At 38.7% G+C, this 24679-nt stretch overlaps 1 protein-coding gene across 1 annotated transcript in view; it reads right to left on the reverse strand.

The window, feature by feature from the left end:
- LOC122905350 (lipoxygenase homology domain-containing protein 1-like) overlaps nt 1-24679 on the reverse strand; it is a 299796-nt gene that overhangs the window by 99777 nt on the left and 175340 nt on the right. The window contains 3 exon segments of the mRNA XM_044246984.1: nt 944-1002; nt 12046-12200; nt 15247-15398. Of these exon segments, the coding sequence (XP_044102919.1) occupies nt 944-1002; nt 12046-12200; nt 15247-15398 (366 nt within the window).

Below are 24679 nucleotides of genomic sequence, written 5' to 3' on the forward strand. Positions count from 1 at the left end.
TTTTTTTTTTCCAATTTATTTATTTTCAGAAAAACAGTATTCATTATTTTTTCACCACACCCAGTGCTCCATGCAAGCCGTGCCCTCTATAATACCCACCACCTGGTACCCCAACCTCCCACCCTCCCGCCACTTCAAACCCCTCAGACTGTTTTTCAGAGTCCATAGTCTCTCATGGTTCACCTCTCCTTCCAATTTACCTAAATTCCCTACTCCTCTCTAACGCCCCTTGTCCTCCATGCTATTTGTTATGCTCCACAAATAAGTGAAACCATATGATAATTGACTCTCTCTGCTTGACTTATTTCACTCAGCATAATCTCTAAATAAGATATTTGTTAAAAAATCTTTAATGGTTGCCAATCCTTAGGCTTATTTTTAATCTGCAGTAGGGCATATGATGCTGCCAAGACACATCTTTACATGTGGTTTTATTTTCACTGTGAGGAATAATGATAAATCTGATGCAAAGGGTACACTATCAAAAGGAACATTCTGGGGACAATGGGGGAATGTTCCCTGACACCCAGTTGTATCGAAACCATCTTGTAATATTCCACTGTGTGTGAGGGTATGTATGTATATATACATACCACATCTTCTTTATCTATTCATCAGTTAATGGACTCTTGTCTCTTGGACTGTTTCCATAAAAAGAGAGAGAGAGACAAACCAAGACCATAGACTCTTGTCTACAGAGAACAAACTGATGGTTACCAGAGAGGTGGCGGCTAGGGGGGATGGGTTAAGTAGATGAGGGTTATCAAGTGGTGGGGATTAAGGAGTACACTTGCTATGATGAGCAAGCACTGATGTATGGAAGTGTTGAATCACTATACTGTACACCTGAAACTAATATTACACTGCATGTTAATTAAATGGAACTTAAATAAAACCTTTAAAAAATCATCTTGTACTTTCTGAAGATTTCATTAGTCCTCACCTTCAAGATAAAGTTCAATTTCTGAATGAATTATGCCCTGAGACATAAAGGGAAGCCATCTGAAGAAAAGAAAGAAAAAAGAGAGAAGAAAAAAGAAGAGAAAATTAATTTTTGTTTTTCTCAATTTTTACAATAAGCTCAATTCTGCACTAATTTTGAACATTAAAAGGTGACTATAAAATAGCTTTTTATAAAGTCAAGTAATCCAATCTGCTGTGAACTCATGATTGTGGTAGGAATATCATAACTGTGGCTTGAAGAATAAAACACATAAACTATTAAACCTGCTAACGATCTACCTCTCCAGGTTTATCAGTCTTCAGTCACTAACGTTCATAAATGCACCTGGGCCTCCAGCAAAGCACTGTCCTACCAAACTGTAATGAAGGCAAGGGTTGGCCTAAGACTTTGAGCCTAATACCCCGTCTAGGCTAGAAAGTGTCACCCACCCACTGGCACAGAAAAAGAAGTTCCCTCATTTTAATACATCCTCTACAGAGGTCTTTATCTTGCTTTCACATGACTTCCTTTAATATCTCTTCCTCAGTGTCTCCAAAAATAGTGGTACTACCTTAAAACTTGATGAAAATATTACCACTTTGGAAAATGTGCTAATGCTAAGTAATAGCTCATCCTGGAAGTTTCCCTCTAAATCAGCCAAACTTCTGTGTTAGAAGCTCCATGTTGTAGAAAAAGCCAAGGCTGAACTCAGAAAACCAATGTTATCATTTTCAGCTTTGGGATATTACCCACTTGAAGCTTCATTTTCTTGACTAACTTATCTCCTCACAGAGCTGCTGTGTAGTTGAAATGAATAGTCACGGGGTACATAAATGTTACTATTATATCACAATAACCACAGTTATTGTTATCCCACATTTAAATACACTTCTATTCCTTCCTTCCTTCCATCCATCCATCCATTCAACAAGCATTTAGAAAATGCCTTCTGTGTTCCAGGCCCTTTGCTAAGTGCTAGGGATACAGGAAGACCAGTAGAGACAGGAGGAGGAGCTGAAGGAGCTTTCAGTATAAAATGAGGAACTAGATGTGTAAAGGTATAAATGTAGAGTTGTAGGTGATGCAAGAAATATTTATAGATACTGTAGGAACAGAAAAAGAGACTGACCAACTTTGAGGAATGAGGAAGGACAAAGGAATAAGGAACAAACAAATGTCAACAAAGAGGTGATATTTGATCCAAAGTTTGGACAGTAGGTATAGAGATGTCTGACGGGCAAATGAGAGATTGGGAAGGGCATCACAGGGACAAAAAATAGCATTGACAAGGGTACAGAGATGATGTTTCACATGGCTGAAGCACAGGATCCTGCTGGGAAAGACTTGGGGGCAGGGTGTGGGGGGCCGTGTGAAGGACATTGAAGGGTAGGTCACTGGATCTGAGAACGTCAAGTGACTCAGAGGTGGAGATATGGGACTTACCCCACCACAATGGCCTTGAACTCACCAGGTGATGTTAACAGGTGAGGTATAAAGGTGAACTATGTCAGCTCACGCTGTTCTACTCAGTTCTCAGGACAGTTCATCTCTACATTTTTCAAAAGATTTGAGAGATCCCATTTCCTTCTAACCAGTTCCACCCATGCTTTGCTAGTGTGCCTTAGAGAGTTAGGCCTTGAACAGTAAGGTTTGTACCAGAGGACCTGCCTTTTGTCCTAATTGACTGGGGCAGATATGGATACTTGATCCATGCTTGGTCAATCAGCCTTAATACCTTTACATAAGAGATATAGAAACTGTGATCAGATGGCACTGCTCATGGAGACTTCACAGTACTTCTATTGTTAAGACCAGGTGGTATCTTGGAGCACAAAGCTAGCCACAAGTCAAAGATATGGGAGAGAAAAGACTGTGTACAAAGAGAAGAAGCTGGTGTACAACATGATAAATAGAGAGTTTCAATAAAGAGACACCTTCAAAATCCAAAAGGAGTGACTGTCGGCTCTTAATGACTCTCTAGTTTATAATGTCTAGCTTTCTTTCTTTTTTCTTTTTTTTTTAAGATTTTATTTATTTATTTGACAGACAGAGATCACAAGGAGGCAGAGAGGCAGGCAGAGAGAGAGGAGGAAACAGGTTCCCTGCCAAACAGAGAGCCCAATGTGGGGCTCAATCCCAGGACCCTGGGACTATGACCTGAGCTGAAGGCAGAGGCTTTACCCCACTGAGCCACCCAGGCACCGCTGTCTAGCTTTATTTCTTAAAGCTGGGTTCTAAAAGAGTCACCTTCAAAGTCACCTTTTAACATTAACCTTGGTGAACTCCTCATCCTTGCAATCAAACCAGAATTCATTGAATGGTCAATTGAAATTTTAAAAATCATATGCTCATCTTGTCTTTTGTTTAGTCGATTTATGGAAGGTCCCGTCTATGGTTTCTTTTTTTTTAGAAGATACTGGACTAATACAGGGTTGTGGCCTTAAAGCCACTGAGACTTCTGAGTGTTGGACACCTACTAAAAATAACTCCGTCTGTATTGCTCCAGGTTCAGAATTCTTAATGTGAAATCATCAAGACAAGTTGGTAAACTCTCAATTCCAGAGTGGCCATAATTTCTATGAAATTTTTTGAAAATAGTTTTATTGTGCCATTAGATATTTATTCATGAACCATTTCTAATTAATAGAACAGGATAGATCTTAGTTGCTGTAGATGATTGTTATTTGTAGCATACAGATATTTTTTGCTATATATATGCCTCTACTTCCCTGCCTAAGTCTGTGTCCACACCCTTTCTTTAATTTCTACCCCAGAATGAGCTGCAAAAGAAAGTGAATCAGCCAAGACTAGTTATTGAGGATTGAGAACCACGATTTTGCATGAGAACAGGAAAATTCCCCCAGATCCAGTGAACAAATGAAAAGTATTAGAGCAGTACGGCTTGAGAAAAGCATGGTGATGTTAAAGAAATAGAATAAAAACTAAGCAGGAGGAGCCTGCTCGCCCAAGATCACTGTATACATTATGCAGCCACCAGCAGAAACATGGTTCAAAACCCCAGATCATTAAGGGATTCCCTTTCACTGAGCTAACTAAGAAATACAAACACAGGAACAAAATAAATTCGCTCTTATCTTTTAAGGTTAAAGTAGACAATCACAGAATGTATTTAAATGATCTTGCCCTCAAATATATGGGCTGCTTTTGGTGGGGAAGGGGCCTAAAAAGGTGATAGAGGTGAGATGTCATCCGAGATACATTTTAGGTAAGGCATCCACTCATTCACATTAAAAATGGGGAGTTAGAGAGGAGAAGGGAGTTGGAGTAAATTGGAAGGGGAGGTGAACCATGAGAGACTATGGACTCTGAAAAACAATCTGAGGGGTTTGAAGTGGTGGGGGGGTGGGAGGTTGGGGTACCAGGTGGTGGGTATTATAGAGGGCACGGATTGCATGGAGCACTGGGTGTGGTGAAAAAACAACGATACTGTTACGCTGAAAATAAATAAAAAATAAATTTTTAAAAATGGCAAAAGAAATACTAAATGCTCGAATGAAGGTTCTATGTCTCCACCCCCAACCCCCAAAAATGAGCAACACTCATCCCTGCGCCTCATTCTGTCAGTTTCCCACCATCACTACTTGTCACTTCCATACTGAGGAATGGCTCAAACTGACAAAAAGAGCCCAGAAATCTGCAGCAGCACAAATACATGCTCAGAATAGCAAGAAATGATTAATAGTGGCCTCTTTTAGGGAAAAAAAAAAAAACAGTAAAGTTAGATGATTGCTCACTGTCTCATGATAATTTTTATTATTTTCTCCCTATAAAAGTAGTATTTTACATTTCTGTATTTTATCAAAATTGCAAGATCCTTTCTTATCTATATTAGTCATCATTCCCCCCTTATTTCCAGGAAAAGGAAAATAAAACCATTTATCTATATGCTGAATTATTTTCAAAATGAAGAAATACATGGACAATTTTTACCAACACCCCTGAGCATGTTATAGAGGGATCTCATGCAAAGATGAGGTGACCTCTAAGGTTTCTCCCATTGCTTTTTATTAGTCTTCCTCCTGCTCTTCCTCTCCCGTTCCCTTGCTGCCACTGCTGCTTTCCTTCCTTCATTCCTTCTTTAAGTATTGGCCAAGTCTGTACTTGGAACAAGAAGCCATGGTGGATGATAAAAACAAATGTATGAGACCCTACTTTTATGAGAAAAACACATTCATGAACAATGACAGTGGATGACATGGTGAGGTGAGTAGTGCATAAAGGTCTAGGTAACACACTAGAGAATTTTAAAGAGAGTAAAGATAACTCACTTCTAGTTGGGCAAGCAGAGACACCTTCATGGCATGGATAGCATCTTACCCTGAGCCTTGGAGGCTAAGTATTTCACTAAAGAGAAGAAAGAAAAGAAGGCTAAGATGTGTGAGGTAAGACAGTTTAATGCTCCTGGAGAAATTCTAGGGAAGGGAGCAAAATATACCTTATTAAGGAGAATTGGAAGAGAAGCCTAAAAGATTCATGGGGAGATAGGAAGGATCAACTCATTTTATACGTAGCACCACAAACCTACACCTTAGACACAGCTGGCCTGGGTGGAACACTTACTTGTCCATTATGGTAATGCCAAAGAAGATTGCTGTTTCCACTGGGCTGCCCTGGTTTCTTTCCTGACCCTCTTCATAAATTAAGTCCTGCTCTGTATATGACTTAGTTTATGATTTATTCACAAATTTGCCAAATATAGAACACACTTCCTGAGCACCTACAACATTTTACTATCATTTTGTCCTGTGGACCCTGATAATCTTGGTTTCCACCTTCTAAGGGCGTGGACTTTCATAGGTGATCTCCTTAGAATAAACACCAGAGCTAGCATAAAGCAGTTAAGTAAGTAAAATGCTTTGTGAATAAGAACAATGGAATGGTAGAGAGGTGATCATTAGCCTTGCTTTGGTTAAGAATCTCTTGCATCAGATGCAGCCCTGCCAGCGCCTGAAGCCACAGAAAGAAAACCAAGGAAACGCACCCCTTTCTGCCAGTGAAGGCAGTAAAGCCCTTGCTGTGGCTGATCAGCCAGTAACTTCAGTTTTTCAAGACTGAGATATCCTGAGGCAAATAAACCATTTATTGGCATAAACACCACTGGAATATTGGACTTTCTTTTCAACCTGTCCTCATTCTAAGAATGAGCTCTTCGGTATTGTATTAATACTTCAAATTAATATTTTTTAAGATTTTATTTATTTCTTTGATACGCAGAAATCACAAATAGGCAGAGAGGCAGGCAGAGAGAGAGGGGGAAGCAGGCTCCCTACTGAGCAGAGAGCCCAATGCAGGGCTCAATCCCAGGACTCTGAGACCATGACCTGAAATGAAGGCAGACGCTTAACCCACTAAGCCACCCAGGCACCCCAATACTCCAAATGCTTCAAATTAATATTAAGTGATAATTTTGTTTATATATTTCTTAGTGAGACTAAGACATTTTTAAACCTTTTAGATTCCATGTTCTGATTCCAAATCCTTCATTTAATGTGATCTCCCTTAGCGCTTATGGTGTCTTCATTAATATATACCCTTCGGTTCAGCTGAATATACATGTAATTTTAAGCTATTGTATTCTGGGATACACGGGGGGTAGGGGGTAAAAGCAGAAATATGAGACATCAACCTGACCTTGAGGAACATCTTGTGAGATCTGGGAAAAGTCAGAAAGACATACATAAACACAGTAACAGGTAATAAGAACTGAGTTAACATTATGTGCTTTGGTAAAGCTGCGGAAGGAACTGTTGGCCCAGGCTGAAGGTTTAGGAACACCTCCCTAGCAGAGGGGACACAGCCTCTTGTTAATTCACCAGTCAGCAAAGTGAAAGCCCACCAAACTTCTGGCACTGGGAGAGGATCCGGAGTTGGGCGAACTCGCAACAGGAGAGCACCAGTGGAAAGGAGCACTGAGGGCTGACCAGGAGCAGAGAAGGGCAAAGTTTACCTCAGGCTGTGTAAGGCTGGCTTCAGCTGCCAAGGGTGCTATCTCAAGGGTGTGAGGAAGGCCTCTTACCTGCTCTGCTCAGACGCCTGCCTCATGTGGCTATGGGGCTCACACTCATTTTAATGGAGCATCAGACCCTCTTTTCAATAATTAGGAGCATGTTGAGGATTATGAAATGGTGAGCATGGACCTCTATTGGAGGTGGCATTCCACGTATAAAAAGTACCTAGGATTTGCTGATAGTCTATTCTATCCAAAGTGGAGACTTTTAAAAGTCTTCGTTCTTCCACTTTTACACAGAAGAAATCATCTCAACCTTTCTAAAAAAAAAAAAAAAAAAAAAAAAAGCAAAGTATATTGAATAGAAATGAGGCTGGAATAGTTTAAAAGTATTAGTTGCAATATCAGCTCTGAGGAACACTGTGTAGCATCTTGTCCTTCTTCCGTAGGATAATATGCCTCAGGGTCGCTCTACCTATCTAACCACAATTTGGTTTAGGGAGAACAAAGCAGGTCATGCTGTTCTGCCTTGACAAGTCAAGTTAGATAGTTTTTTAAAATATCATTTATTTGTATTTAACTTTTCAATTTCTCATCCATAAATCACCTATTTAGAAGTGCCTTTAGGTGGATCTTTATTTCAAATAAGCTGCTCCCACAGGCTAATGCCAATTTCATTTCCCAAACCAGTCAGGAATAATGGAAGGCAACATTGAGAGGTTCTTGGTCCTCCTTGTCCTCAGACTGAGGAACTTTGCTATTAACTATCTGTGAATCTAGACCCTGCTGGGTCAGGTGGGTTAACAAATATATTCGTAAATGACATTGTGTCCTTTAAAAGGTAGGTGCTCAGTGATTTCCTTATTAAAAGTCTACACACACATATACACACACGTGTACACAACATGCACAAGTTTGGTAACATACAGAAAAGTCTAGAAATCTCTAATTTAACGCCAAAAAACCTTGCAGTACCTTGAGAGATCCTCTCAAATAGTGTACTGAATTAAACAGTATCCCCCCAAACATTCATGTTCATACAGAATCTCAGAATGTGACCTTCTTTAGAAAAGAGGCTCTTTGCAGATGTAAAGTGGGTGAGCCTAATCTAAGGACTAGTGTTGATATAGAGACACAGACACACGCATGAAGGAAAAGCACAGCCACGGGACAGCAGAAGCAGACTCTGGAGTGATGCAGTTGCACCCTGAAGCACACTAAAGACTGCAGGCAACCATGCAACCACCAGACGTGCTAGATGAGACAGGGCAACATCATTCCCCAGAGACTTGAGAGGGAGCATGACCTTGCTGATACCTGAATTTCAGACTTCTGGCCTCCAGAACTAGGAGAGAATAAATTTCTCTTGTTTTAAGCCACCAAGCTCATGGTGATTTGTTATGGCAGTTGTAGGAAGCTAATGCAAACAGTAAAAAGAATATTTACTTCAATTCATAGTGGAAAGCTTGCCTGCTTTAAGGACAAATTTTGTTTGCTCCGAACCTCGAGTAGCCAAACTTTATGTATAAATGGTAGAAATTCAGTGGTGTGTATTCCATCTATATTAAACATACAAAGAGCAGAAAAATAAAATCTTCAGGTATAGAAATAAAATAAAACCATAAGGATGTGGGTGTTGAATTGAAGAGGAGAAAAGAAAAAAAGAAAAGGCGATGCAAATCCTCACAGGAAGCATCTGTGATGCACAAAAGCATCCTCTTCCTGTAGCGGTGCTTTATATTTCACTTTTTCCCGCTTAACTTATAAAGGGAATGAACACTTGGTGGTCTTTCTCTCTGTCCTAATTCAGCTGCGCTGTAAATTCCTGCCCCATAAGGAAGCATCAAGGAGCATACTGAAACCTCAGTATCTTTTTTTTTCCCCTGTGATGTATATACTTGAGGATTTCTGCTCCCTACACCCCAGAACTCATTAGCTGTCATGAATGCACCCAGCACCCCACCTTGGCCAGCTCCCCGTCAGGTCTGAGAAGAGGATAGGCAGTACAGAAGGAGGTCCGTTCGGCTCCTGTGTGCAGCATGATTCTCCTTTCCTATCAGAGTGGCCATCCAGACTCAACACCTGCCTTACTTACAAGAAGTTGTCCTTGACCTTTCACATGCAGAGAGAAGGCGCTGATAGCACAGAAGCAACCACGGACAGCTTCTGAGTGGTCTTCTGTTGTAGAGAGGAACCTGCTGTGCCCGAGTTCTATTCCTGGGGCCACTACTCTTCTGCTTCTTTAAGATTACGAAGGCAGGATCTGCCTCATCTCTTAATGCCACGGATAGGAAGGAATGATTTTTGCAACTTATTTTCCTCATCAGGGTATTGTGTGAATGTGCACATTGCTTCCCATCTCTTCAGGACCTATTACTATATGCAGATCATCAAAGGTTAACATTTGCTATGTTAGGACACTACATATCTGTTATATTACTTCTGGTCACTTAAAGGCATTTTGTAATTAAAATGTTTCACTCTCAGTCCATTGAAACTAAAGTAAGCCATCACTTAATGTTTCTTCTTTCCAGACAAGGCACATTGGCTTAGTGCAGACATGAACAAAGGTAGTGCAGGGAGTGGTGGTGGAGGCAGTGGGGGTAATGGTGACGGGGGATGGGCAGCGCCAATGTTATGGTAGGTACATGTCGGCGTGAACAGGGTAATGAATAAAGCTAAAGAATCCCGAGAAGATTTCACATTTTAAAAAATCAGCCGTATTAATGTGACAAAATATATCAGAACCTAAGAACTTATGAAAAAAACCCTTGATGAATCACTTCTTAGCTCCTCCCCTCAGCCCCAAACTGTGCTGTGGGTGGGAGAGGCTGGGAGGGGAAGCCCAGTCCTCTTTAGCAGGACTTGTCCCTTAGCTAATGGGGGTTCTGTGTTATACTCAGTTCAGAGAAAGCACTGGGAGAAGGAAAAGTATTTCCAGTTGGGCCAGTTAAGTCATGCTAGCCGCAGAATTTGAATGAGAACTTAAAGGAAAAACAGCAGAGTAAGGAAGGGCATTCTTGATTGACGATTAGCACACTCCAACGGACAAAAGCAAATGGAACAGAACTTGTTCTGGCAATAATAGATGGTCTAATTTCACTAAGACCTTGTGAGAGGACAATTAAAAAAACAAATTGGAAGGGGGTAATGGAGTCAAGGACTTCAATGGAAAGATCATAGATTATTTTTGGTTTATGGTGTGCAATAGAGATTAATGAAGATTTTTTGAACAGGGAAATGATGCAATTAAAATACTGCCTTAGGAACAAGGCACTATTTTCCCCACATGTTTTTTTTGAAAATTTTTAGGATAAAACTATACAACAAAATACTACTAAAGAATTTATTCTTTAAAAAGAGTAAAAGAAAAATTAAAGAAAAGGTAAGGTAAAATCATAATGATGTTTACAAATGTCAAGAGGTCGATTAGCTAGACACTGGCCCTCTTGGCACAGAGTCAAATTAGTTAGAAAGTAGTGAGCACAGAAGGAGTGAAGAAGGAGGAATGGAGAGAGTCCAGAGACTACCATAGCAGTCCAGTCGAGAACAGAACTGGAATAGAGGAGGTGAGAACAGGAAAGAAGGGATGAGTTAAACAGATGCTCTGTAAAGGAATTGACTCAATTTAAGTGCTAAAAATGTAGAAAAGAGGGAAGAGCCCACTGATGTTGCCACTACTTCTTCTAGTCACTGTCACAGCCCAGTTATCTCTGACCGGTAGTAGTTTTTAGTGCCATGCCTTTAGGATTTTTAGTTGAATTGACTCATTATGTTCAAAACTCTACTTTTTGTTTAGTAATTAAAGTTTGTAATTGCTTTGACGTCTCCAAATCTATATGCCTGCATTTTCCAGTGCCATTTTTGTTTTTGGGGTTTTTTTGTGGGTTTTTTTTTTTGGTGTTTTGTTTTGTTTTGTTTTTTGGGAGGGTGCCTCATTTCCTGTTGATTTTCTGTTTGGAAAGAAGGCTGAAGGGCCCCAACATTGAGGATTCAAAATTTCAAAATAGAGCCCCAAGTTTCCTACTCCATGTCCACAATAGGTCGCATTTTTGTGTGGAACCCTGTTCTAATTCAATCCTATTCTTGGATCTGGACCCTATTCTTTTCCCGGGGGTGAGAACCAAGCAACGATAAGCATCACTGCCAAGCTGGCTGAAGCTGGGACCTTCCTGAGAGGAGTCTCAGCAAGTTTCTAGAGAGCAAGGCTTAAACCTGGAGGCAACAGGGCCAAGTCGGAAATGGTTCCCAAAGGATATGGAATGGGAGGATAAGACTGATGGTGTTTAAGAGTACAAACCTGCAAGGTGTAGTAAGTAGACTAAAGAGATCTAATGCACAGTGTAATGAATATAGACCATATTGTACTATAATTATATAGTATAATGTTGCTATGAAGGTAATCATATTATAAGATATGAGTGTATCAAAATAACACTTTGTATACCTTAAATTTTATACATTGTTGTACGTTATGGAGCTCAAGGGAAAGTCCAAGTTATCTAGATTTTAACCTTTGTCTTTCTTCAGTTCTATTCTGAGATTTCTTGCTAAAATTCTTCCTGTTTAATTCCCTTATAAAATTGTTATAAGTATTATAATTTTAACTATAATTTCAAGTAATGTAAAGAAACCAACATTTAAACAAATACTCCCATGACTGATGTAAAACTGTCCAGTATTAAACATCTGATCCTAGGCGCACCTTGGTGGCTCAGTGGGTTAAGCCTCTGTCTTTGGCTCAGGTCATGTACTCAGGGTCTGGGATCGAGCCCCATATTGGGCTCTCTGTTCAGCAGGAAGGCTGCTTCCCCCTCTCTCTCTCTGCCTGCCTCTCTGCCTACTTGTGATCTCTCTCTGTCAAATAAATAAATAAAATCTAAAAAAAAAAAAAAAAAACTGATCCTATTGTGATATATAGCACATTAAAATAATATGAAATTATAAATTTTCTTTACAATACTTAGCAATAGATTATTTATTCAAGCAATCAATGAGTGGAGCTGATGTGGAATACTTAGTAAATGACAAAAAAAAATCCACATGTATCTAAAACACACACACACTTACACACACACACACAGCATTATCCATGTTGCAACACACTCTGAAGTACTGCAGGGGCCAGCACTACCTTTCACAGGTGAAGACAGACTCTGATGCAGTCCCAGGTTCTCTGACCACAACCTTCTCACAGTACCAATACTGGGATTCCTCACTGGCCTCGCAGTGCAACAGCACCTTCTGCAGTTTTCCAAGTGACACTGTTTCCACTTGAAATGTATCAGTCTGGTGCAGGAGACAAACCCCATAGAAATAATAGGAGTACAGCACATGACAAATGCAGGCAATAATAATACCCCAAGACTGCCAGAAGCAGCCCAATACTTTAAAAGAGATAATGTTACTACCATTAACATCAAAAGGAATAAGAAGGAAAGAAAGAAAAATAAGCAAATTACTTTTACCTATTCAAAATAGATTTTTGTGCTTTTTTCTCTTGCAGTTTTATTTTCTCCATTTATAACAGTATCCAGTGGAAAAAATAAACCCTAATACAAAGGCTTCTGGTTTGTGGCTTTTCTCTTATGCAGATTCCTGTTCCTGTGACAAAGTTTAGTAGGTGGACAGGGTGAAAACCATGAGCCCTAATATGCAAAATATTTCGTTTCCATGGATACTTTGAGGCACGTAGGACAAATTTTTCCTTCCTCTTCCCTTCCCTCTTTTTTCCTTTCTTTTCTTTCTCCTTCCCTCCTTTCTTCCTTTCCTCTGTGCTTCAACAAACCCTCCCCTCTACTTCTCTCTGTAAATAATATGTAAAGCACATTCTTGGGTTTGTTGTGAAAGAGCATCCTGGAATCTTCATTCCTAAATAGAGTTGCTTTGTCACGTCAAAAAGTCACCAACATTTCTAGAGAGATGTAGAATCTAAAGTAAATGCTATCCTGGTTGGAATAAAAATAATTCCTTCACACATCACTTCCCCATAGATTGTTGTTGAGAATAACTTCCTAAAGTTACCTAAGGAAAGGGTCATGAATTTAATTAAGTCTGCAATGTTCCCAGAAATGACTGTTGATTATTAGCTACCGTTACCCTACTTTGTGGTAAAAATACAAGCCTAGTGTATATGGGAGACATTGTCTTAACAGCTGCCTACATCATTACCAGGTTATATTTCAATTCTGTATATGAAGATGTAATACCTGGATATTAACTCTTGATTCCCTGGTGTTCATGTAAATTTTTAAGCTAAACTCAAGACATTACTAGTCCAGTGGTATTTCTGCAAACAAGATGATGATTGTACATGTTCTCGGGTGTGCCTGAATTCCCAGTGTGCCTCTACAATGCACAATTTCACAATATACATCACCAGTTGTTGCAGATGTGCTTGATATCCCAGCCCCTGTCTTCTAGGTCCCTTTCTGAGTTCTCCTGCTGCTTTGGTAGACAATTTAGGCATGCTGACAGCTTTCTTTCTCAACCCTCTAGGTTATACTTACTCTTTGCCTGAGGGCTTCCCTCTTGTGGGAGAGTTTTGAGGGATGTTCTACAGGGTTTCTCAAGGTTCCCAGCAAGAAGGAGTTCCAGCTCCTTAATGTCCCTATATGGCTTTTCTCCCTTTCCCTGCCTCATTTTCCCAACTCCTTCACTCCAAAGATAGTTACTGGGATCACCTCCCAAATAAATTAGTGTAACCCAGTCTTTGTCTAATTGTCTGCTTTGAAGCAAATCCAAACTATGATACTTCAACTTCCAGAAAGATTGTCTAAATCAACTTCCTGTTTACTTCTTGTTTCTTCAAGTAACTTTAGTTTTGAAGATAGAATTAAATTGGGTCTATTACATATGTCGCTGCATTTTGATGACACAACTGGACACTGTAGAGGAATATGACAATAACCAGCCCAATCAGTGGCTAAGGATGTGAGCTGTGGCTGGTGTGAAATTATTCTGGTAATAAACTAAAAGGTTGTTGTCACAGTTTCTCAACTGTAAAACTCTTGAAATCATTTGGCATTCCCATTACATTCTATGCATTGAGAGAAAAATAGAAAAATGTGAAATGAGCCAAGGAAGAAAAATACTTTTATATCTCTGATTCTGAACTTCAAAACATACCACTAAACCCATGTTTTTACTTATCTATACATTGATTACAATTATACCTCTGTAATGCCCCCTCTCCATTCTCTGGTAAATGTTATATACAGTAATGAACTGAAGATTAACATTGAAAATGACTTGTGAAATCTTAACCTGCAACCTCACATGATGCTGCACACTAATAGACCAACTAGCAGACAAGCAGGAGAGATGAAGCTCCCATCATCATATATATAGCAAAACGGCAAGGCAAAAGAATCTGGGACTGAAGGAAAGCTAGGAGGATTCCTTGGGGAGAACATCACTGATCACTCGGTATAATAATAGTAATAAGATCATGACATCTAAAACTTTGTTCTACTCAAAATTAATTCACGTGTGATGGCAAAAATTAGGCACAGTTTTGCTTATTCCCTCATCCAAAGCAGATTCAGCTTTCTTCACTCTGTTGAAAGCATCTATGTAACTTTCAGTGACAAGACAAGCTTAGGTGATCTCTAAGATCTCTGTTTCAAAATAATTCACAAACTAAAAAAAAAAAAAGTCTTGAGAAGTAGCACTCTCAAACTGGTTTGAGAGCTTTCTTTCTGAAGAATATATGCTAGGGTTACATAATCTTTATTTTTAGTTACAGACCCCAAATAGTACTTTCTTTCTATACATAACAAAATAACATTAAAAATTAACTGGGTTGATCATGTATTTATATATTTCACTGCCACTCCTCAAACATGTAACATATAGGAAGACTCAGGGTTATATATATACAGACAAAAGGGAATAGTGAAGGGCTTAAGGTGTGAAAATAATTTAGCTGATTCCATTCAAGATGTTTTAAAGAAAGTCTATTGTGTTCCTATGTGAAATGTAATATAATGGCCCTTCTATGACATGACTTTTTAGAATAATACTTCGTACTTTTTAGTTCTAACAGGGCATGTTTATATATATTTTCCCTGATATCATCTCGTTTTTCTCTTATAGTATCACGAAATTTTAATGTAATTTTCTTTGTTCTATTATTCACTGTTAGTCTAGTGCATCCCATTTTTCTTTCAAGAAATTCTAAAACAAAGGATATTAGGAAGTCAGGAAACGTTGTGTTAAACATGTTCTAGAATGAAAACTTGAAGGGTGTCAAGCACCTTTCAGTTTTCAATTAAAAGTGTCCACCTTCGGGGAGATTGCTAAACACATGGGAAATTTATCTGTGTGGACTCACCTGTCCTCTTTGAAATTTTACTGGCATATTAGATTTGTCCAGCAGTCTAAGACCGGAGTCTCCCCTCTCTCCACAGAGACACAGGGAAACTTCAGACTCTGTTTCTGCTTGCTTCAGTTGCCCAGTATGGACATCAACATAGTATCTCACTACTGGCAAAAAAAAGGGGAGAGAAAAAAAGAAAATTTCATTAGCTGGGAATTCGTACAAACTGAACCCAGATCCATGGGTTAAGCTATAGGAAAAGCAGTTTATGAGAATTCCTCTTATCTGGACTTTCTGTAACTATTGAGAGATTTTTAATTTTTTTCAATTATTAACTTTAATTATAAATGGGCATTTTATACCTAGAAGATCTGTAGCTTTTTCAAAAAGAGAAATAAAAGAATTTTTTTTAAAGATTTTATTTATTTGACAGAGATCACAAGTAGACAGAGAGGCAGGCAGAGAGAGGTAGAAGCAGGCTCCCTGCTGAGCAGAGAGTCCGATGTGGGTCTCCATCCCAGGACCCTGGGATCATGACCTGAGCTGAAGGCAAAGGCTTTAACTCACTGAGCCACCTAGGCACCCCAAGACTTTTTTTAAAAGGCCGTTCTTAGGGTGCCTGGGTGGTTCAGTTGGCTAAGTGTCCAACTCTTGATTTCAGCTCAGAATGTGATCTCAAGGTAGTGAGAGGGAGCAACACATCGGCTTCCATACTCAGCATGGAGTCTGCTTAAGACACTCTCTCTTTCTCTGCCCCTCCCCCGCCCCGCTCTTTCTCTCTGTCTCTCAAATAAATAAATAAATCTTAAAAAAAAAAAAAAAAAGCCTGTTCTATGTATGACATGCTTAGTATTTTAGTGGCAAGGGTGGCAATGTTATTGTACATGATGCTTTAAATTTAAACTGAGATAAGTGTGAATGAGAAAATGCACCAAAAGTGAGATGATGGCTTGAGGTGGTCACTGACTCAGACAGCCAGATGAGGTCAGACTTGACATTATATCTTTCTCATAGCCTTAGCCCCTGCAACTGTAGTTGAACCATAAGAACCTCTGAGATCACATTTAATCCCAGCTCTACCAATGACCCATGCTGTCTAACAGAAAAAGCCTTTTCTCAAGGGTAAACAACCCTCTCAGAAGTAGAAAAAATAGGGGCACCTGAGTGTCTCAGTCAGTTAAGCATCTGCCTTTGGCTCAAGTCATGATCCTGGGGTCCTGAGATGAGAGGTTGAGCTCCAAGTCTGGCTCTCTGCTCAGTGAGGAATCTGCTTCTCCCTCTACCCCTCCCCTTCCCCCATTGTGTGCACATATGCTCTCTCTTTCTAATAAACACATAAAATCTTTTTAAAAAATTAATAAATAATAAAAAGGTAGAAAAATGCTCTGTAACTAAGTAGTTCAGAAGTAAATTTAAGCAACTATAAAACAATTTGTATACACAATATGTGGTACTAAAAATTAATAACACACATGGAAAAATGGCCTGTCCTTCTTGTAGTACAGGAAGCTCACAGACAACATCCCACTCAGTTTGCATTTGAAAGAACCATGCATTTATCACAAAATCTAGGGTCTTCTTGCTCTTTTTGTGTTGTATGTTCACCTGGATTTAGAAGAAACAATGACTGAACTGCGCGATTTCCAGTTCCCATAGAACTTCAAGATGCACCCCACGGGTTGCTAAAATGTACTTCATACTCCGACATTTGTTGTTGTTTTTGTTGTTAATAGTAGTAGTAGTAGGGACTGTTGCTTATTATTTGCCAGTTATTATGCTACGTGATTTGTCTTGATGATCTCTTTTAACCATTACCAATTAGATTGGACAAATTCTTATAATTTTATAGATAAGAAAGTGGAGGCTTGGAGATTTGAAATGGACTCTCTCTGCTTCAAAGCTTTCAATTTCATGATAGCAGTTGCTAAAGAAGAAATCTATAGGAAGAACTTCAAAAGAGATTTTTTGTTCATTTTAGTCACCAAAGCAGGCACACCCCAGCATTTAGAAAATTGCCAATGTCTTTTAAATGCATTTCAATAGCCATAGGCTGTGAATAGCCCTCAGCTGCCCAACCAAAGTGCCTCACTTTCCAGCAGGCGGTGAGCTGCCTCTGCCTCCCAGACTGGTGAACTCTCAACAGACTCCTCACTGCTCTTGCTCCTTGGTGGCCATTTCACAAGAAGGCTCTCTTCACTTTCTCTTCCCCTTAACATCTCAACAAAAGGCTTCCAGAAGGAATGTCACAACTGCCTGCCTCTCCTCCAATCACAGTGGATAAAGTGCCCCCCTCCCTTGAAGAAGCTAGTTCATCTTCTATATAAGTCTCTGGCCTCCTGAATTTCCTCTGCCTCCTAGCTTGGGCGCAGGCCCCACTATTTCCCAGATGGCTTATTCTCATAACCTGATGGCTGCCATTTTGTCTCCCTTCAAACCCTGCTTTCCAGCTGTTTCAACAGAAAGCATTATAAAATAGAAATCTGATCGTTGTGTATACTGCCCACAACTTTTTCAATACTCCTAACTATAGCACAAAGTCCAAAATCCTCAGAATGATGAGCAGTTCATAATCAGGCCCAGCTGAACTTGATGAAGACTTCTCCCTCACATCCTAAATCTAGTCATACTAATCGGTTATGGTTCCCTGACTGCCCACATTCCTTCTCACCCCAGTGTTTCTGTGCACATTTGCTTCTGTACATAGAACAGCTTTCATCTGATACATTACCTTTCATACAATGCCCATCCTGCATTACATGACTCAGACAGAACTTCTTCTGAGAAGGGGTCAGTGAGTCCCTGGTCTGGGTTAGGCGACCCTACTTTGTAATGCATGGCAACCTACCCATTCATGACTAAGACTTAGCACCTAATATGTGACTGACCTGATGGAAGGGATCATGTACTAATATCTTGTTTCTTCCACAAGATTTCACAAGGCAGTCCTTAGGTTGTTTTTTGATTGAATGATTAATTAAACAACTATGTGAAAATGGGTATTTGTCGACATAAGTAATAAAACTAAATCAATGCATCTGTTGCTAAAGCCTGATTGTGTCTTTACTGCTCCAGGCAAGAAACCATTAAAAGAACACTGGATTTGCAAACAGAAAATCTGGGACCAAAATCTAGATCTACCATTTTACAACTGTTTGTCCATGAGAGATTTACATACCCACTTTAAGTATCCATTTTTTCATCCATAAAATAGCTCACATGGTTGATGTGAAGATTAGATGAGATTATATATAAGAAAGGTGCAAAACTTTTTATAAACTGCACAAATAATTCATATTTACATTAGCCATATTTACATATGAATATATCAATAAATATAAATGTGATTAATATAATGTATTCCATTAAATTGGAAATGTCCCCCTCTCTGAATCATATCATGCTTTATTTCTATACCAATAAGATGGAAAATTCAGGAATACTAAGAGATAGAGACCAGTCGTGAAGATTCATATGCTTTTTAATCCAAAGTAGATACAATGCTCAAATAAAATTATTTTTGCCATCCGTCTGAAGTTTTAAAACTTCAGTTGCCCCAGTGGTCCTGAAACTCAGAGGTTGTTGACTTGACAATTGGACAGACAGGAGTGGTGGATGAATAAAAGAAGAGTAACCCACATTTCACAGCTGAAGATCCATCTCACGAGCCACCTTGTTCCTAAAATCATAGCAAGTGAGAAATGATGTTTAATCTTTTTATTTCCCTTCCTAAATCCTATTATGATTTTTTTCTCTTCATTGGGGATAAAAAGAGATATTACTTCCTGAACGATATAAAGTAAGATGCTCCTCAAAAGAGCAAGCAAACAGAATTCCTAAACAAAAAAAGCTAACCAAGGGTATGAGGGAATTTCCAGCTCCTCCAAGTGCTTTCATGCAGATGACCCCCAAAAGTGACACACAGACCCTTGACCTCCTTGCAATGACATTTCTTATGGTGATAATCATAGCACTGCACTGGCTATGGTTGGGAGTTTAACAAAAAAAAAAAACAACCCTCTACCATCAAGGAGAGTATATAGATTATATGTGGAGGTGTACTAGTGTGAATTAGTGTGTATATTAATGTGCTTATTGTGTGTGTGTAGTGTGTATAATTAGTGTATATAGTGTATTAAATAATACAAGACTACATTAAAGCAGCATATCAATAAACACTTCTTTTTTGCATAAACACTTATTAAAAGAAACTAAGTTCTGTGGGAGTTAAGGATAATGTGAAGATTAGGATACAATAAGAATAATTTCAGATGGAACCTAGTGGATGCTTCAGATAAATGAGGGTCATAAGCAGATGAATGGGAGTTTTCTGGATTCTGCATTTGAAACCTTCCCCAGGAAGCATAAGGTTTTTACAGAATCCTTCTATCTAAAATTCCAACAAGCTCTTCCTCCACACTAAACTCTCTTGTGGAACTGGCAAGAAGCCTCTGGTTTCCAAGGCACCACCACCACCCCTCATCCTTAGAAGTACTCACTATTGAGAAAGTCTCAATCATTTTAGATAATTAAGCTCAATCCCACTAACTCCACTGAAAAGCCTTTGAGGGTGAGGCCTCTGTATGAGTTTCATTTACCTTCAAAGTAATGGTGCCACAACATAAAAAACAACAAATCTACATTAATTTGTTTTGTTTTGTTAAGCAATATAGAGATACAGCAGTGGTTTTTGACTGGGTGAGATTTTTCCCTCCCAGGGACATGTGGCAGCATCTGGAGACATTTTTGGTTGTCACAACTGGGGTTTGGTGAAGGTGCTACTGGAATCTAGTGTGTAGAGGCCACGGATGTTGTTAAACATTCAACAATGCCTAGGACAGATCCCATGACAAAGAATTATACAGTCCCAAATGTCAAAGTGCTAAGATAAAAAAGTCCTGGGATAGAAAGATAAATATTTTATAATAGGTAATTCAATAATTAAACAGAATGATTTAGGTTAAGAGAGATACATTCATTCATAGATCTTATTTCCAGTTGTGTTTGTTTTTATTGTCACAATTTTTTCTATTATTAAAGTAACAAAATCATTTTAAAATTATTAAAGTACTAAGATGAGTAATAAACTTCAATTATGAAAGTATAAAGGTCAAAATTCCTGGATGGTCACAATGCATAAGCTCAGTAATACAGTAGCTAATCGCAGGACATGGTGAAAGACATACTTCAAGTGGCACAAGCCTGAGCTTGGGTCACAAGACCTCCATTTATGTCCTGGCCCTGCTACTTCCTAGGTTTATGACCATGGATAGAAGTTCTACATGACCTGTGGTCTTCAGGTTCTCATTTGCAAAACTGGCATATTTCTGTCTTGCCAGGTTGCAGAATGAATGTTTTAGAACCAGAGTGCTTTATGTAATAAAGTGAGATAAAATTACTTTGTAGAAAAGGGAAATAGAAAGTTACTTTCCAAAGCAGAGCTTTCTCAAGTGTGGGTTACTATATCTAGGAATATTGAAAGACATATTCATCTGGAACATCTGATTTGCCCAGTTGGCAGTAAGAGAGAGTGGTACATGTGCCTGAGAGTCAGATACTTCTTTCCAAATCCATGTGCTAGCTCTGTGATGCAGGGAATCGCTTATTGTCAATTCAAAAAACTCAACATCCTCTGGTAGAGCATTTGACTGCAAAAAACTCAACATCCTCAAAAAGGGATAATTGTATTATGTACTTCAGCGATGTACTGTATGGTGAATAACATAGTACAATAAAGAATAATAATATTATTATCTACTTTGTTATGATATGAATGATATGAACATTAAAAGGGACTATCTATACCCTGAGTGCTCAATAAATGTTTACTGGTACAGATGGTGCTAGGAGGAAGAGGAGGATCACCATTAATCACAGATATTAGTGTAGTGATCAGAATTCTTAACTGTTATTTGGGATTATTTGTGGTTCCACCTCTCTAACATCCTCCTGGAGACCCCCTAAGGAAAACTTCCGCCAAATGCTCATTTCATTATCAGGAAGATATTTCTATTCTAAATCCCTTACTTCTGCTCTACTAAGATGAGCTGACCAGGATTTTTTGGGAAGACAGAGAAAGGCCTACTTTTCCTCTCCTTCCCTAAGCCACCCTAAAGTAGCTTCTCCTGCTTCCTCTCTTCAGGGCTCTACCCTGAATTTTCTAGCTCATCATTGAAGAAGTCCATACACAAAAACACAATCCCTAACCTGGAGGGAATTCCAAAGCTATCCGCTCACCCCTCCTTCCCTCATCTTATCCCTCCAGTGAAGCTCCCCAGTACTTCTAGTCTCCTGGATTCCTAGCTATATAATCCTTGCATGCTTTCATTGAGGTGATTCCCATTCCAGTCTTCTGTAACCCCAGGCAGAAGCACATAAGAAAAAGGACGTCCATTTCCCTAAAACAGCAGGGACTGCCCTAACCTCTCCACAGGTTTACCTCTTCCAGTAAAGTCAAACCTACTCAACCCTTCAGAGATGGCCCAGTAGCCTTTTCCCTACCTGTCCTTCATGCCTATCTTTCATGCCAGCCAGGACACCCAGTGGCGTCAGAGTCAGGTCCAAGTGGGGTGGAGGTAGGGCCACAACTGTGGCTGGGACACACTGGATCATGAGGGCAGATGGAGCAGTCACCCCCTTCTCAAGCTCCAGATCATTCTTTCTTGCCCGTTAGGACTGAGATTAAATCTAATTCATAACCAACAAAAATTACCACCATCTATGTTTTATCTACTTTATTTTATGAAATACTTTTCATATATATTATGTAACCCTAAATTTAATCTTATCTTTTCTTGGAGAAGAAATGACATACAACCAATGTCAGTCCTTTCTGAGAACTGAACTTGTGGATAGTTGTCTCCTGGACCCGGGAAACAAAATAAATATGTATATAAAAAATACATAAAGATGTATTAAGGTGAAGTTAAGAAAAATGCTTTTAGAAATGCCATTCTGAAGTGTCATAAACCTTTGCTCCATAAAACAAAAAATGTGTACTACATCTATTCTTATTACATATTCGACTGAGACAATGTTTCTTAAAAAAATAATAAAAGCAAATAGTCACTGACATACTTTTTGAGTACTTGAAGTATTTATAGTATTATATTAGATCTGTTCCTGCAAGCAGGGGAGCAAGTACTGATGTCAGTCATTAGTATTTCCTTCTTAGAGTTGTGAATATGAAAATAGAATGAGGTTTAAATGTGTTCTCAGAGAAGAACGCTAAGCGTTCTTGCAAATCAGACACAAAGTAAGCTTGACTCTAAGCCTCCTTATTTCTGGTTCTGTTCCTTGTGGTAACACCCTATTTGTTATAAGGACTGTACAAGAAGGATTAACTAAGGTATTTACAACTGACTGAGGGACTATCAAATACATGAATTATCTTTGGTTCAAATAAGCTGGCACACCTTTTAGGATGTTTCTATAAACTGCTGGAGTCTTTTGAGATTAAACATTTGACTGGAGATTTTGTGAGAAGAGAAAGCTGGTGCTTCCTGCTGTTCATTGAACTAGAAAATCCTCAAAAGCAACCATTTTTCTTACCACATTTTAGAACTCACCCTTTCTCTTCTGTGGCTCTTTCTAGATCCCTGAAGTGAAGAGCTAACTAAAAATGGAAAAGAACTGGAAATATTTACAAAATGCTTTAAATTAAAAAAAAAAAAAGGAATAAAAAAAGTAATTTCTTAACCGAGTTTAGCTCCCCCCAGCACTGCCTAGAGCTCATATCAAGTAAGTTATCATATCTTATCAAGAAGTAGTAGTATAAAAATAACAACAAATGCACCTAAACCTATGACCCACTTCAATTCAAAGGCACAGAAGAATCAAGAAGTGTCAGGACAGTTCCTATTCTATTTGAGTCAATTAATCCAAGTCACGTATGTAGTCCACACTGCAGAGGGAGTCGAACACTTGGAGAGAGAGCAGTGGGCGAAGAGTCAGGAGGAGGGCCTTTGGTCTTGACTGGGCTAAAGAAATAAAACAATCCAGAAAAAGTACAGAGTTCTGGTTTGGATAATTAGTTGGATGGTGACACCTCTACTCAGATGAGTAAGACTGAGGCAGAAGCAAGCTGGGTATGGAATGAAAAGCTCTGATTAAGCTTTGCCTCATGTCTCACTTGATATTCACACCTTGTGAGATAGTCAGGGTAAGTATTTCTGAATCCTATATTACAGCAGGGAAAAGTCTGAGAAAAAGCAAACAAAAGACTCTTTAGAAATCAAATATCTTTCAAGTTTTTGGACTTCACATCTAAGATTTCTTACTTCAATTTTAAATAGTCAAAGTCAGTTCCAGAGAATAAAAAATACAAACCCCAAGATTCAAAAATAATTTAGTTTTACATGATAGTATTTCCTAAAATAAATTTGTACCCTTAGGTTTTTCAATATTCAAAGTTAATTGGTACATGATTATGTTCAGTTATAGTCGTCCTATTTTGGGGCTAAGCTAACTGTTACCTGGAATCAATTTAGTGACTTGGCTTAATATTTTACACCAATATTTAAAAAGTTAAATAGCACAACCAGTTAATGTGGCTGAGATAACAAGTTAGACCTCCAAAAAGGTATCTAAAGTATGATCAAGGGGAAAAAAATACTTTCATACTCTGAAGGATATAAAAATCTACCACAAGACTAACAGCCCCAAACTGCTAAAGCATCATGAAATGGGACAGCCAATCCCTGCTAAAAATCTAAATGTTAAGTAGAAAAGCATGTTTTCACCCATTTTAACTTGGGACACCAGGGATAATTTCAACAAACACTTGCTAAAAACACTTGGCTTCCCCAAAAATAGTATCCCGTGAGTGTTCTTATTGTTCATCACCAGAAACTATTGGCTATAAACAGTACATCCTTATCAATGGAGGGAACCTGCATGGAATACACCCCAATAATGACATATTTTCAGATTTCACAGTCCATAGAAAATAGCCTTTGATTATGATAGAATTATTGGGGGGTTTTTTAAAAAAAGTATTTCTTTTTGGCTTTCAGATTGGGGCATCATCTACTATACTTCTACTTACAGTAAAAAGACCCAAAGCCCTGACTTTTGCTTTAGCTCTCATACAGAGCTGCCAAATGTGAGTACTGTAAAAATGCCAGTATAGCTGAGAAAAAAAATGCACTGATATTAAGCTTCAAAACCAAATTTTATTTTAGGATAGATGTGGGAAAAGAAAAAGGGTGAGTTCCCAAAAATATTTCTTCAATGGAACATGCTCTCATTCCCTTCTAAAACAAACAAAGTGCTTAAGGAATGACAGTATCTTTATCATATAAAATCTTCAGAATTTGTCTTAATTTCCTGAATGAATAGAAACAATTTTAGGAATGGCCTCAGGAGAAACTAAAGTTCATTTGTTGAGCTCCCCCTGCTGATTTACAGTAGCAAAATATTTGTTATATTACAAGAAAACATTAACATAAGA

This window comes from Neovison vison, chromosome 4 (genome assembly GCF_020171115.1).
Source record: "Neovison vison isolate M4711 chromosome 4, ASM_NN_V1, whole genome shotgun sequence".
In the NCBI taxonomy this organism is placed as follows: Eukaryota; Metazoa; Chordata; class Mammalia; order Carnivora; family Mustelidae; genus Neogale; species Neogale vison.